This window comes from Mustela putorius, unplaced genomic scaffold (assembly GCF_011764305.1).
Source record: "Mustela putorius furo isolate JIRA1106 unplaced genomic scaffold, ASM1176430v1.1 tig00003909_pilon_pilon_pilon, whole genome shotgun sequence".
In the NCBI taxonomy this organism is placed as follows: domain Eukaryota; kingdom Metazoa; phylum Chordata; class Mammalia; order Carnivora; family Mustelidae; genus Mustela; species Mustela putorius.
In genome coordinates this window covers 41,675,707-41,691,428 of record NW_025422057.1, presented here as the reverse complement: position 1 = coordinate 41,691,428, position 15,722 = coordinate 41,675,707, and the positions used below count along the sequence as shown (strand labels likewise).

The 15,722-nt window shown below is 52.0% G+C and overlaps 1 protein-coding gene across 2 annotated transcripts; it reads left to right on the top strand.

Moving 5' to 3' along the window:
* The first annotated feature begins 4,747 nt into the window (after window positions 1-4,747).
* Window positions 4,748-14,198, top strand: NPY4R2 (neuropeptide Y receptor Y4-2). 2 transcript variants are annotated; one of them, XM_045068885.1, is made up of 4 exons: window positions 4,748-4,831; window positions 9,089-9,260; window positions 9,948-10,055; window positions 10,525-14,198. In XM_045068885.1, exon 4 carries the CDS (start codon window positions 10,565-10,567, stop codon window positions 11,690-11,692), a length of 1,128 nt encoding a protein of 375 aa, XP_044924820.1. In that variant the 5' UTR covers window positions 4,748-4,831; window positions 9,089-9,260; window positions 9,948-10,055; window positions 10,525-10,564; the 3' UTR covers window positions 11,693-14,198. The 2 variants fall into 2 exon arrangements, with proteins under 2 accessions (XP_044924820.1, XP_012918571.1); XM_013063117.2 differs by lacking the exon at window positions 4,748-4,831 and adding an exon at window positions 5,345-5,415.
* The last annotated feature ends 1,524 nt before the right edge of the window (window positions 14,199-15,722 follow it).

Genomic DNA, 15,722 nt, shown 5'->3' with positions numbered 1-15,722 from the left:
AAGGTGAAGGAACCTAAACCTCAGTGAGGAGCCAAGTCCTGTTGGACCTGCAGCTCAGGGCAGAGCTGGCCCACTGAGCCCAGCTTAGGTCAGCTCAACCCCAGGTGACCTGTAGTTGCTCGTATGTCACTGTCTGTATGCCATTTTGTGGTTATTTGTTACTCAGCAATAGCTGACCCATACATTGTTGTATCAGGTAAATATGCTAGGACAGTGCGTCTAAGCACAATTTGAGATGAGGAATAAAATAGAGTGAGTTCTTCATCCAAGGCATATGGTAGTCTGGTGGCTGTTTTACCTAAATTCCCATATGCACCCATTTTGGAGGTTTCTGGATCAAAACCTCTTTTATAACATGTCTTGGGGAGCTGAACTCTATGTCCAGCATCCAGCACATGTAGGACTTAAAAATATTTGTTCAATGACTGTGGATTGCTTGAATGAATCCTAAAAGGTCCCAGAAGGTCCCAGAAGGCAGGGACAGGGTTTGGGGAGGGGGGTGGATACAAACAGCGTAGGCTGGACTGCTTTGGTATTTCTCCTTTGTCTTCCACAGAGAGGCAGGTGATACACTGGGGTAGCTGAAGACAGGGACTATAGGTCTCTTTTGTCCTTGTCCTTCTCTTACTCTCTGCTAAGGAGGAACAGTGCTGTCAGCTGGTCAGCTTCAAGATCATGGACTGTACTGGGGAAATGGAGCTTTAGTGGCAGGTGGCAACTGTGCCCTCTTCCTCCTTTCTCTCTGGCTGGTGGGCAAGCTTTGCCTTGCTTTTCCTTGAGGTGGAGTTGAGAAGGAGTGAAACATTGGGAAGGAGGAGATGGGCAAGGGCACTGGAAGTCTAGCATTGTTTCAATGCTGAGTCTATGGTGACAGTGGCTTGCCTCCAGACTCCAGCAGCTCATTGGGTGACCCTTCCTCCACAGTCTCTCGGCTCTGATGACATGATTTCTTCCCCCTCACTCCTTTAGCTGTAGGGTGATAATTGCCCTGCCAGTCTCTGGGTGTCTTACTCTTTCTCGTCTTTCGCCTTACTCCTGCCACTCCTCCATAAGTTACCTTTCAACTAATGTCTCTTCATTTGACTATCTAAAGGTGAATTCTATTTCCTGATTAATCTGATATGCTACCTTTTATTTTTTTGGTTCTCCCTTCCTAGAAATTTTATTAATTGGATAATGGATCATTTGCATTAATCATCTATGTCTCTTATTTTTTTCTCTTGGTTTTCCATCTTTTTGTGTTTTGGCTGCACATGAATGGACATTTCCCTACATAGTCCCCTGCACCCATCCCTTCCAATAAAATGTTTTTCAACTTCAGTAATCATATATTTAATTTTCAAGTGTTCTTTCTTGTTTTCTAGGTCTCTCGTTTCCTAGCAGTCTGCTCTTGTTTTACAAATACAGCAACTTCTTTAATCTCTCTGAGGATTAATGAACATGGCTGGTCTCTTAATGTTCTTCTCTAGCCCCTGAGTCACCTCAGTTTTATATGGGGTCAGTTGTTTTGTTTATTTAGTGACCTGTCTCATTTGTGCTGTTGATTTTATAAGTGTATGGGATTCTTCAGTTCTCTGTTCATAGGAATGGGAAAATAAACTGATTTTCCTGTATAGCTAATGTGGTTTTCTTTTGCTGTGTCTCTTCCAGGAACAAAGCAGGACATCTGCCTGGGAGTTCTCCATGTGGGGGGACATACTCGCTAGCTTCCCTTTAGAACTAATGTGTGGTGGAATGAAATGACAGGAACATTTCACAGAGGGCAGGTTGTATGGGTTGGTCTCCAAGAATGAATAGGAGTTTTTCAAGTGGAGAATGAGCTCAATGAGTCCAGCCTATGGAAACAACATCTACACAAACCTGGATATGTGAGATGCAAAGATAGTCCCTAAAAATAGAGAGTTTGAGTGGGGAAGGAGCCTGGGGGAGACACCCTAGAAAGGCTTAAGGGGAAACAGACTGATTTTGAGAAGCTCACCGTGATGGAGATGAGGCCCGTTAGGACCATGTTGGACTAATTCGGGTGGGAGTATGGGTCCAGAGAGGTTCCAGACTAGAATTGCTGGAGCCTGCTCATTAGCTTTTGGGGGGAGGGGCGGTGCTCAAGTGGGTGGAGGGGCACAGGAGGACCAGGGGCAATAACAGCAGCCTTGGATATCCAGGGCATGTTTCCTGTGCTAGGAGCCATTCACATCTCTTCTCATTTCTGCTTACAACCGCCTCAAGGTGGACTTTATTATTAGCTCCATTTTGCAGAAAAGAATTTGAGGCTTGAAGAGTTGGCCCCCTGTGTCCAGCCCTTGACCACTTACCACACTGGCTCCTAAGATGGTGGCAAGAACAGGCCTCTTTTCTAATCTCAGCACATTGCCAGCAAGAGGGTGGTTGGGGTGTATGCCTCCTTCCTGACCCCCAGCTTTCTCGTCGGCCCAAGGAGACTTTGCAGTGGACCAAGGTAGTCAAACTGCAGGCTGTGGAGGGCTGAACATGCCTGAGGGATTGGTGCTTGCATTTGGCTCCAAAGAGGTTCACTTGGGACATGCTGAAGGGGGGTGGGAAGTGAGGTCCATCACTAGGCTGTTAAGGAGGCTCAGTGTCTAGGTCAGACAAAAAGCCAGCCACTTCTACAGTGCAGGGAGAACCCTACTGAGCCCCTTCCCCAGAAACTGTGGAATGTAGCCTGCCTGGCTGGCAGGCCCTCCCAGACTAAGGTCTGGGCTCTAGGACCCTACGTGATGGGAAATACAGTGCCCCCTTTCTTGCTTGTGGCCTTTTCTTGGGGGGAGCTCTGCTGGGTGCCAGCTCTGCTGCCGCCAGAGGGTGCTGTTTCCTTCCCCAGCAACGACAGAGGGTCTGACAGCGTGCTCCTGTAGTGTTGGTTAGACTAGGAATTCTGCTGTGAGGCGCTCCCTCCCCATCTCAGGGGGCACTACAGGGTTGGAGAAGGAGCTCAGACTTTGCCTTCAGATCCTAGCCTGGCCATCTACAATTTGGAAGACTGAGACAAGTCACTCTACTTCTTTGGGTCTCAGTTTTTTTTCACTGAGAAATGGGATGATCGCACTTCACCAGGTGAGCATGAGGGAGTAAGAGCAGGTGCTCCTTTCACTGGCTGAAGAGGAGCCAATGCTCGGCTGCCCGATTTTGCCTGCTGTATCAGCTCCTTGGCTGTTCCCTGAACACGGGGTGGTGGTGGGGGGGCTCAGACTCCTGAGACCCGGGCAGTGGTTTTCAAATGTGTGTATGTGGCGGCCTGCCTGGAAGGGAGGCCTGACACAGTTGCCCCATGGGGAGGAAGGGACAGCATCTGAGTTCTTGCCTGCACAGAGAACAGGTGGCTATGCTGAGCAGTTTCTGGATAGGAAATATTGTCCACTTTAGACTCTAGGAAGCTACAATTATGATTAAGTTCCATTAAATGCATATCTTCCTTTCTTTGTCAGATGCTGCCTCTGCATATGGACCCATGTTGGGCTTTTGGGGGCAGAGGATAGACTGGTGCCCTTGAGATGGGAAATGGGGAGACAAGTGTGCTGGGGTGCTCCCTACCTCTGCCATGGAGCACGGAGTGCTGGAGAAATGCATCCTAGCAGGAGGGTCATTGGAAGGCCCTTGTGAGCAGAGCCATGGGTTTGGCAGGCTGGATCTGAGTGTTTCTTAGCTGAGTCCTGCAGTCTTACTTGGCTTTATCAGTAAAGTAGGAATAAAAATGCCTACCTCTTGGAGCTGTTGTGATGATTAAATAAGGTCATGTTCGTAGGGTCCACAAGTACCATCAGTGACAGCTGCCATTCTAGAAAAGGTCATTGCCCACAGCTCCAGGGCCATTTCCACAGATGAATGGTACCTCAGGGTTTACCTGGTGTGTAGAAGGAGTACCTGGGAGGTGTCTGTCATGTCATAGGAGACTTGTGCCTGTCCCAGATTTAGGATGTTCCCTTGAAGCAGATCTCAGGAGGTCCTCCAAACACATACTTAATTTTACTGTGTGGCCTCCTCAGGGAAGAAAATGATTATTGTATTTAAAGCAGGAACAGCCCTTGTAACAAATCCTGTTCCATTTCAACCAAGTCCTGTGTCACCTGGGCCCTGATGGAGAAGTGCTTTCTCTGTTAATTCTCATTGCAACAACCTTGGAGGCCCTTCCAGCACCTCTAAGTCCCTTCTGACTGTCCCACCTGAGCCTCTGGAAGCCACCTTGCTAACATTCTACGGGACACCGACTCTGGTGCTCTGCAGGGGCCAAAGCCTCCAGCCTCAGGGCCTGCGCTCCTGCTGGGCTCTCTGCCAGGCTCTCTGCCTGGATCACCCATCTAGAGCTGACCTATTTCCCCACAGCATCTCACTCCGAGGTAACTCATTTGTTTGTCTCTTGCTTGTCTTTCCTCTCAGGACCGGGAGCTCCAGAATGACACAGGACAGCGACTCTGTCTTCTTCGGCTGTGTGTGCCCAGCAGGAGAGCCAAGCTCACAGAAGGCCTGCAATTAATATTCGTGAACCAGTTCATGAACGGCCCATTTCGCGGATGAGGACACCCAGGCCCAGGCAGGGAGAGCCGCTCAGCCCCAGTCTGGAGCGCGGGACAGGGGCCGGCGCAGGGGGTGGCCTGCGTGCTGGGCCGGGCCGGCGCGGCAGGGCGGGTGGTGGGGCTCGCGGGCACGGCTCGCAGAGGAGCCGTCCTCGTGGGCGGGCGCCGGCGGCGGACTGGGCGGGCGCGGGCGCGGGAGCGGCGGGCGGCGGGCGGCGCAGGAGGGAGCCGAGCGGGTCCACGGGCAGACGGGCAGGAAGGCTGGGCTCCGCGCGCAGTGAGCGCCGTGGACGCCGGAGCGGGTAGGCGGGCGCGGGACGGCCCCGTGGGTGCGGGGAGCGGAGGGGCCTGGGGCCCAGGTGCCAGGGGTCCCCAGGTGAGCCGCGCGCGCCGCCTGCCGCGGGGCGCCTGGGGAGGGGGCGCCCGGTGGGCTTCACATGAGCCCCGGGGCTCGGAGCCTAAAGGCCAGGGTGAGGGGTGGGGGGCGGGGCGGGGCGGGACGGGGCGGGGTAGGGGGGAGCCCGCTGCCCCTCCGGTGGACTCGGGCTCCCGCCGCCGCGGTGTCCTCACCTGCTGCCTCACCCTGTGGGCCACGAGAAACGAGGGGTGCATGGAAAGCGTCTGGGCACCTGGGCTTTAGGAATACAGGAGGTGTATTAGTTGTTAGTTTTCCTCTGACTGATGGGGAACGCAGGCTGCGGGGAGACCACTCCCAGAGCTTCTGATGTTCCCGCCGCCGGGTCTTGACAGGGGCCTGGGAACTAAATCCGGACTCACCATTCTACGGCCCTTGTATAATAATCCCTTCTCCCCCTCCCAGAATCACCACCCCTGGGGCGGACTCGGAGGAACTGAGCCCTGGTCCTCCTCACTGCGCACCTCTGAGGTACGCAATGGGAAGTGAGGGACAGTCTTGGTATGAGGTCCCCTGCTGGGGGGTGGGGGAGGCAAGCACCCAGAAAGGTCTGAAGTGGTCCTGTGGCCCCAGCTCAGCACCCTGGGGAGGGGATGCCATCCCTGCACTGCTGGAGGCTGCGAGGCACTGACCCTTGGAAGGGAGGGGTCCTTGCTCAGTGGTAGCCCTTCCAGCCTGCGTCTCCTCCTTGGGGAGCCGTCCTCTTGTGGTCTGCCATGGTAGGGGAGGGCTCTGAGGTTCCAGAGTGTGTCAGTAAGGAGGCAACCCCAAGAGTGTCATTACCTTAGGGACCGCCAGTCCCAGACTGTTTGGAAAGGAGGGGGGCCTGAAGAGGCTGAATGGTCCTTGGCGCTGCTGGGGAGCCGGGGGCTTTGAGCCAGCATGCTGGGACCAAGGGCCAAAGCCCTCAACCTCACTAACGCAGGTCCCTGGGGCACCTTCTTATTTGGCTCAGCCACCTCCCAGCACCCCTGGGCGCTCACTGGGACCATGGGCTCTGTCAGGCTTTATCAGGGACCTTTACTGCCAACCCAGCCTTTGCTCCTCTGTGGCTCTACGTCAGCTTGCATCTTGCTTAAGTGTGGGCTCCACTTCCCTTTTCGAAATCTGCCTGGCAGGTCTAAGGGCAGGGGTTTCAGAAGCAGACTGCTGGGGTTCTTATTTGCTGTGTCCCTGTGTTCTTACTAGTCAGGTCCTTTCCTCTAGCTGGGTCTCAAGCGTCCCCCTCTTGAAAATGGAGCAGATATGAGATTGAATCACATGAATTTGCCATGTTTGCAGGGCAACAATGGCTGGGTACTGGCAATTTGATGTGGTTCAGCCTAGTAATGCCTTCCTTGCAGGGCTGTGTTGTGGATTAATGCCAGGTGGGATATAAGGTGCCCAAAGCTCTGTGACAGCTGATGTCCCTTTTGCCCATTGTCTCCCAGGAATGCATGTGTTCCCCAGGTTGAGGCAAGCCCCCTCCCTTCTTGCTCTCTCTCCTCTAAGACTGGGCTTCCTCTGCATTCTCCTGCTTTCCCTACCAAATGCGCTTCCCTGCTCCCCTGGGTCTAGCAGCCTCAGATCCTGCCCCTCCCCAGGTTCAGCCTCATGGACTGTTTGGGCATCTCCCAGGATGTCCAGGGACCAAAATCAAAGCAAAGTCTTGTCTGTTTGCATGCTGGCGGCTACCACCTTCTCCTTACTGCCTGTGTGTCCCTCAGAATCCTGGGGTCTCATCTACAGATGGGGCAGTGTGAATGAGGGTCAGTGTGAGGCCTGTCATGCTCTTGGGCTAGTCACTGGCCTGTGGACAGCGAAGTCTTTGGCTCTGAAATGAGAGCAGTGGGAGTGTGGCCCTTCCTAGCCCAGGGTAGAGATGGGGACTCCATGGTGGGGCGGGGCTCACAGCAAGAGCGTGGTGCAGCAGCACTGGCGCCCTTTTGAGGCTGGGCAGTGGGTAAAGGATTGGAGTAGGTGATTGCTCCCAGCTCTGTGCCCTCTTTCAGGACTTCCTAAAGAGGCTTTGGGTCAAAGCCAGAGCCAAGTGCACTCAGCGGCCTGGGCATGGGTTTGTATGACCACTGTGGCCAGGTCCTCATGGTGGAAGAGAGTGAGGTCCCCTCCGGTAGTGTTGGTGGGAGGATGTGTTGGGAAAGAAGGAAACTAACGTTCAATGAGCACCTACTCTAGGATAGGCTGGTCTTGTTGCAAAATGGGCAGCTCAGCTTCCCAGGAGGTGGCAGAGAGAGTTCCTGAGCAGGACATGGTCCACTGAATCGTGTTATTTGTCCAAGGAACTAAGATGGAGACTGAACCTGAAAGAGTCTAAGGGAGGGAGAGCTCTGGGGTCCTACCTTTCAGGCTCCTTTTGTTTCCATTTTATCCCTTGACCTAGGAGGGAACCAGGCCCTCCTGTAAGATAAGGATTTCTTCCCACCGGCCCCATATAGCCAAGGAAACTGAGGCTCAGGGAGATTCAGCGACTCTCCCAAAGCCACCCTGCTGACAGGTGGCAGGGCTGGAATTTGAACCCCAGACAAGTTCATGGCCTGCTGGGCTCCCTGGGGTCCTGATGTTTCTTGGCTCTTTTTCCAGATTCCAGGGATGGCCCTGTGCAACAAAGGATATAGTTCTTGCCCCCAGGGGCCCTCAGACAACTGGGGAGACAGAACTATAGCCTGCTCTTGAGGGAAAGCATCCCCTGCCCCAGCCCAGCAGTAAGGTGACCCACTCCTTTCAACCACATGATCTCACTCTGAGACCTCAACCCTTAAGTCCCAGTTGGTAGGGTTGTGGCTGGATCATGATAGCTTTCCACCAGGCTCTGGGGGTAGCTAAGTCCTATCCTTCCTTACCTGGTTCTGCTCAGGAGCATCTCCCTCCAAGGGATCCTCATTTCCGGGGGCCCCCACCTCTCAGCATGTTCTTTGAAAGAAATCTAGCTTTCTTGATGATCTGGGGCTCTTGGATTTGAGTCATTGCCACCTTGGCCCTGGAGTATGCTTCTGGAAATCCTCAGTCCTGGTGCACAGAGGGCCTTTCTGGGGCGGAGGTGGGGGGGCTCATGGAGTCTTCTCCTGGTGGGCCTCTCCCAGCTTCTACAGAAACACGCAGAGGCCTGCTGATAGTTCCGATTCTTTTCTGGTCCCAACACCATGCTTGCTTTCCTGCCTTACTGCTCTCCCAGTCCTGGCACTTCCTTCCTCTCCCTGTTCCCACCAGTTGCTGGGAAGGACTTGATTTGCTTTCAGGCACTCATGTGGTCTAGGCAGCAGTGACTGGTGTGGGGTGTCTCGGGCCACGCGTGCCCATCCCTTATGTTACTCTTTATGACTTCCCTAAGAAGGGGGCTACAAGCCAGTGCTGTCTTCCTGGCCCCCCCTCTCCTCATGTCCTGGACTGCTTCCTCAGTCTGTTCGCTATATCCGAATGATATTTCTAGAATGGACATGGCTTGTTGGCCAGCTTTTAATGGCTCCCCTGGCATTCCTGCTCTGGCCCACCTCTCCAGTCTCACTGCTTGCCACTGCCTTCCACCTACGCAAGACTTCTGTTATTCGGAGGGGCTCGCTGTTCTCTGAGGAGGTTCTGCTCTTCCCTGCCTTCCTGTCTTTGCACATGCTGCTCTCTGCACCTTGAATTCCCTCCTCTATCTGGTCCACTGGATGGCTGACTCCTTCAACTTTGGGGCCCTGCCTCAATGTCACATCTTCTCTCATCTTCCTGCTTCCTCTCCCATCTCCCAGCTCACAGGTGTTGCGGTCATACTGGTTTTGGCCATGGTATGGCCTTGAGGCTCACCTGTTTCTGGGGGGCAGTTTTGTGGTCTGGGAGGGACATGACCATATGTCATCTTTGCATGGGTCTTCTGTCATGGGTCTTGGCACATGTATTGAGTGAATGATGTGAGGATTTTTTGGAGGTCTCCCCACCCACGAACTCTGCTCTGATCATGTTGTCCTTGGCTAATTTAGAGCTGCTAGTCTTACTCCCTGCCATTCACCCAGCTCTGGCTGATGGTCAACCAGAGCCTGGGGTGTCTCTCCCATTGGCTGCTTCTGAGCACAGTGCACCCAACTCTGTTTCGTGCAGCTTTGGCTGCTTTTGGACTCAACATACTGAACCTTACATTTGGCTTTGCTGTATTTCATTTTATCAGGTTCCATTCCAAACAGTCCTTTCTGCCAGAAGACTGTGGTGCCAGAAAAATCCTCCTGCCTCTGGGATTCAGTAGCCAAAAGAACCAGCCTGTAAAGTATCAGTTGAATTCATGACTTGATCTTGTAAATAACCAAATGTAGCTCATCTTTATAAGCCAGATCAAATGCATGGTGAGTGACATTTAAGACATTAGACATACAGATTTTACTGATCTCTGGTTCATTTTGGCCATACTCTGTAAAAACAGCTTTTAAATTGTCACTTGATCGTGAAGAACATATATATGCTCACCAATGGGCTTGACCATTCTGTGGGCCTTAAAGAATATCTGAAATAGGGTCTTCCTCTGTGAATGATGTATTTCACAATGGGAATTGAGGAGCATGTGTATGAGAGTTCTCTGGGCCACTTGCTAAGAAGCAGGTGCCTGGGTCGCATCCCAGACTCACTTCACTGTATCTCCAGGTGTGGGGCTCTGGAGTTTGCACTTTCAGCATGCTCCTGGAAGGATTGCAATGCTTCCTGATGGCCGAGAACTGCCCGTGGGGTTAATGACAGCTAGAGACCCCTTGAGGAAGGTGTATCACGGTGGTGTGTGGAGTGATCTGGTAGCTCTCTAAGTCAGAGCCTCTGCCATTGGCATTACCACCTGGAGATCCCAGAGTCCCAAATTCTAATCTGGTATTAGTGGAGGGTCCCTCATGTTGAGGAGACAGCCAGGGAGAAGAGACAAGCTGTGTCAGGGCATGGAGGTATGGACCAAGCTGGTGTGCTTGGGATCTGTGCTAGTTCAGATGACTTGAGCATAGACAGGACAGTCAGTGGCAATTCATAACCTTGGCCTTGCATGTGTGCAGCATGATGGGCAGGAGGAGAGAGCTGGCATGCCGATGACCCCGTCTTTGCATCCGTGGCCATCTTCAACTCTGCCATGTGTTGCCGGAGAAACAAGGCTGGCAGGGCAGGTAGGGCCCGGGACCAGGGCGGTGCACTGGGTGGTGAGCTCCGAGGTTTGGTTTTATCCCAGAGGGCAGGGGCCACTGTGGAAGGACCTGAGCAGATGGTGTCATCTGCCACCGTCTCCATTTGGATAAAATATCATAAGGGGATTTTGGCCCATATTCCCTAAGCCATTCTGTCTTTGTACTCTGCATGCAAATCCCTAGTTTCTTTATCATTAAAACAGCTTGGAAGCCTGAAGTCAGAGGGAATGTGTATGACAAGTTCTGGCATCAGACCGGAGTTCACACTGAGCCCTGTGACTGATTAGCCATGTGACCATGGGCAAGTTGCTTTATATCTTTGAGGCTCAGGTCTTCCAGGTCCCAGCAGCCTTGGGATGGCAGAAGCCATGAACCTCTCTACGTGGCCCCCACCTCTCCCTGGATTCAGGAGGCAGGATCCCTGACTACCACTTGTCTGTTTGCTTTGTAGGCTTCGTCACTGAACCTTCTGGAATCTTCTCATCTGCACCATGAATGTCTCTCACTTCCTGGCCTTACTGCTCCCAGGATCCCCACAGGGTCAAAACAGGAGCAGATCAAGGAGCATTCCGTATAACTTCTCAGACCACTGCCAGGATTCTGTAGACCTGATGGTCTTCATTGTCACCTCTTATAGCATTGAGACTGTTGTGGGGGTCCTGGGCAACCTCTGCCTCATATGCGTGACCATGCGGCAGAAGGAGAAGGCCAATGTGACCAACCTGCTCATTGCCAACCTAGCTTTCTCTGACTTCCTCATGGGTCTCCTCTGCCAGCCGCTCACGGCTATATACACCATCATGGACTACTGGGTCTTTGGGGAGACCCTTTGCAAGATGTCGGCCTTCATCCAGTGCATGTCAGTGACAGTCTCCATCCTTTCGCTTGTCCTTGTGGCCCTGGAGAGGCATCAGCTCATCATCAACCCAACAGGCTGGAAGCCCAGTGTTCCCCAGGCCTACCTGGGAATTGTGATCATCTGGCTCATCGGCGGCTTCCTCTCCCTCCCCTTCCTGGTCAACAGTGTCCTGGAGAAAGTCTTTCATAGGAACCACTCCAAGGCTGTGGAGTTTCTAGTAGATAAGGTGGTCTGTACTGAGTCGTGGCCACTGCACCACCACCGCATCGTCTACACCACCTCCCTGCTGCTCTTCCAGTACTGTGTGCCCTTGGCCTTCATCCTGGTCTGCTACATGCGCATCTACAGGCACCTGCAGAAGCGGAGGCAGGTGTTCCGCAAGGGCACCTACAGCTCACGGGCATGGCAGATGAAGCGGATCAATGGGATCCTCGTGGCCATGGTGGTGGCCTTTGCTGTGCTCTGGCTGCCCCTGCATGTGTTCAACAGCCTAGAGGACTGGTACCACGAGGCCATCCCCGTCTGTTACGGCAACCTCATCTTCTTGGTGTGCCACCTGCTTGCCATGGCCTCTACCTGTGTCAACCCTTTCATCTATGGCTTTCTCAACACCAACTTCAAGAAGGAGGTCAAGGCCCTGGTACTGACGTGTCAGCAGAGTGCTCCGGTGGATGAGTCCGAGCATCTTCCCCTGTCCACGGTGCACACAGAAGTCTCCAAAGGCTCTCTGAGGCTCAGTGGCAGGTCTAACCCCATTTAGTCTGGTTTAGGGCTTCTCCCTGCCATGTCCATTGCCAGGCTGTCTCACTCAGCTAAGTGGGCCAGTTGCATCATTACTGGCATTGTTAGGGCATTCTGGTGGCACTCCATCATTGCTGGTTTTTTTGAGCCCAGAGAGGATATAGAGAGCCTCTTTTTGCACCCATTTGCCCTGTGAAGCCCGACATTCACACGATCCAGGCATTTGTTCCTGGGGGAGTCCTGAGTTTGGATTCTGCAGGTTATATATATATAGCATGCCTTGCAGCCTGACCAGGTGCTGGAACCAGAGATGGCCTGCTTGTAGCAGGCAGAGTTTATTCTGGTAATTCACAAACAGATGCTCAGCCTAGGGACCCAAGGGGTTCACCTTGGCCAATGAGACTGTGAGGTCACCGTGGGGTGAGGGAAGGAGCACGTGGGGCCAGGGCTCTGGACCTTGGTCAGTCCCTCACCTCTGGGAAAGGTGATGTTGGTAAACAGAATTTATGAGTAGTAAAGAAGTCTATGAAGACAAGGTAGAGGGATTACTCTCATAGGGTTCGAGTATTACATTGCAGAGCATGGATCCTGGTCATCTTCGGTCCTCGTGCTCTTCTGCAGCACGGAAGTCAGGCCTGAGCAGCAAGAACCCCAGGATTCACCTCCTGCTCCAACTTTCTCTTTCACTGCCTCTGCCACCTTAGTTGGAAATAAGCCTGCAAGTGTTCCCCCCCACACCTTGAAAATACCTTGAGGGGGATACCTGCATTGTCACGGAGCTGGTCCACACCTAGGACAGATGCTGGTGCATGGAGAGGGCTCCAGCAAGTCAGGCTGATGGCAAACCTGCCCTGCTGAGTGCTCAGCTGAGCACAAGCACCCTGGGCCACAATCCAGCATGGGGAGGACTCAGGCTGCTTCAGCCATGCTTTTACCTCCTCTTCCTGGCCTTCAGGACTTCTCTCAACAAGGCAGCTGGCCAGCAACTCTGTGTGCCTCCCCATCATTGACCCACTGCCAAGGCCGACAGCACTCTGACTGCTAACCTGACTTGCTCTAGGTGATGTGCACCCTTGTTGAAAAGCCTCACCAAGGCTTCAGGAAGGGTAGGGGCTGGGGGGTTCTTTCATTTGGCTTAATGGGACACTGGCTGAAACCTAGATTTCCTCCCCCAAAAAGGAAGGAAAGCCTAAAATGAATATGATTATCTCACCCATGCCCCAGTCTTCTGGCTGCTGACCCAGATCCAAGGCTTTATCTCTGTGTGGACCAGACAGACAGATCAAGATCGCCTCTGGGCTACTTTTGATGGGATGCCAGGTCTGGCTCTTGCCTGCTCAGACCCATTCACCCTGGGGCAGAGTGGTCACTGGTTAGACCCACCATGGCTTCCTGGGGCAGGATATTCAGGTGCCCAGAGCCCCCGAGGAGTCTCACTGGGAGGCTACTAGGACTGCTGTTCACAGGATATCTGGCAGAGGGCCAAGCAGCAGGAGTTTGAACAGCCATGTCTGACTGTCTTCAGGAAGGGTAGGGGCTGGGGGGTTCTGACCAGGAACTTGCGCAGCCAACACCCAAGTCAAGCGCTCCATTGGGCCATGAGCTCCATTCTTGGGGCTATTTGTTTTGTCCCAGCTTTTGGTCACAGCTCTCATGCTGTTCCTTTGCTGACCTCTACCCTGGCTTTCAGGATAGATTTTGAGCTATTCTGTCAGGCATGGCTTGTGCTGGTCCTCTGGTGCCATCTGCTGCAGGCTGCTCCAGGTAAAGCCCAGACCCAGGGGCTCATCCCAGAGTGATGTCATTGACCAAGCTTCCCAAAGAATTTGGGGGCCCCTCCAGAACCCCATGTAGTTGCCTGGAATTTATGTCTCATCACCTATCTCAATGGGGATGCTTGGGGACAAGGATGCTTTAGGGTGCCCATACACTTGAGGACACGGACTGGTCTGGGGATCTGGCAAAGGTGCTTGACATTAAGAATCGGGGTAGTGGGTGAAAGCTTCGTTGAGCATCTTCTGTGCTCCCCTCACCTTGTCTGGGTGGACACAACCTGCCTGGATGGCTGTCTCCTGCTCCCAGTTCCTAGTGCCCCTTGGAGTTGTCTGGCTCCCCAGCACCCTGGGATCATGCTGCTGAAAGTAGGGTCAGAAAACCAGCAGTCTCAGCATCACTTGGAACTTGACAGACATGCAGGATCTCTGTTCCCACTTAAGAACTAGTAAATCAGAATCCTCATTTGATCAAATCCTCCAAGTTAATGGTGTACACCTTTGAGTGTGAGAAGCTCTGCTCGAGGAAACAGAGGGCCTTGCAGCCTGGAGGCACTCGGGGAGCTCTGCGGGCATGCACTCTGGGATATCAAAGACATCTCTAGGAATCCTGGTTCTGGAGATTGGGCTGCACAGTGGTATTGCTGAAAAGGTGGGTTGTTTGCTCTGGTTGTTTGTCTCATCTCTGTCTGCATGTGGACAAAAATTCTCGTGATGCCTTTCCATTCCTCCAATAAATATTTACTGAATGAACAGTTTGTGTAGTTACATTCTTAGTGAACGTGCCCACCTGTATTCTGCTTGATCTCACTTAAAACTATCATCAATGGTTTTCCATGATCATTTTTGACCATCCCAATCATTATGGATTTAGCAAATGTGCCCGTGAAAGCTGGTACCTCTGAGGAAGCTCCTGGGTCCCAGCTAATGGGCATGTCCCTGACTGTAGTGGGAGGAGCCCAATCTTCGGGGAGCATTGGGACTGGAACCTGAGCTGCCCACCCACAAAGACTGCCTGGGGACCCCTTGAGGGAGCAAAGCATTACTGATCCCTGGTGGTGGGAACACAGATCCTGTCTCACTCTAGCACTTCCTTTTCCCAGAAATGACATTGGCTTGTTTTTTCCCCTGTTATAAAAGTTAATCATATTCATTCTTGAATATACATGAAATATGCAACAATAAAATGAAAAAGGAATCATGTTCTGTCACCCAAAGATACTAATTGTTTACATTCCTTGGGAGTCATTTCTTCAGTTTACGTGTACATAGTTTTATTAGAAAAGCATGGTTGAGATCATACTGTAAGTGTCTATTTATGTATAGTCTTAAAATATTTTAAAATATCTTTTTTTGCTTAACCTTGTAAGAATTTTTAATCATTCAACAGATATGTCAGACACATGGGAGGTGACAGAGATACAGTGCTAAGTAAAATAGACACTGTCCCTATTCTCATGGAGTGTATAGTCCAATGACTAGATCCATCCTGCATCTTTAATCATCTTTTGTGGCATACTTAGATGTTTCTAGATCTGTTATGATGAACTTCTATGCAGATGGCTTATTCTAATTTTTTATTTTTTAAAAATATTTTTAAGAAATATTTTAAGTTGTTTCCATACCCAATGTGGGGCTTGAACCCAGGACCTGGAGATCAAAGATCACACGATCTACTGATTGAGCCAGCCAGGCAACCACAGAGAACTCTTTTTGTATTTGGAATTATTTCCTTAAGAGAGATTTCCAGAAGTGGAATTAATGGGTCAAAGGGCGTGGACATTTTTCAAGGCTCATGATGTGTACTGCTAGACTGGCTTCTGAAGAGGCTGGAATGGTTTTTGCTCTATGGCTAGAGCCTGTTTTACTGTCGCCTGGCCACACTTGAGGGGTTACCATTTATAAGCAGACTTCCGTTTTTCACTAGATCCTGTCCCCACTCACCTCTTGGATGTCACTCCAGTGCCCTCTGTTCTGTGCTGAGACTTGTCTTATCTGGGTGTCTCTGCTTCTTCTCCTTCCATGCTCTTTTGTACTTACCTGTCCATCCAAACAGCTCTTTCCAGGGTCACCAGTGACCCCCATGTTGCCAGATCCCTTGGTCAGTTCTCAGTTTCGTCTTCTATGATTGATTAGCAGCGTTTGGCAGTTGGTCAATCCCTTCTCCTTGAATCTCTTTCTGTTTTTTCAGGACATCACACTCTTTTGGCTTTTTCAGGACATCACACTCAGGGTTCTGCTGGGCAGTCCTTCTCAGATTCCTTCTTGGATTCTGGT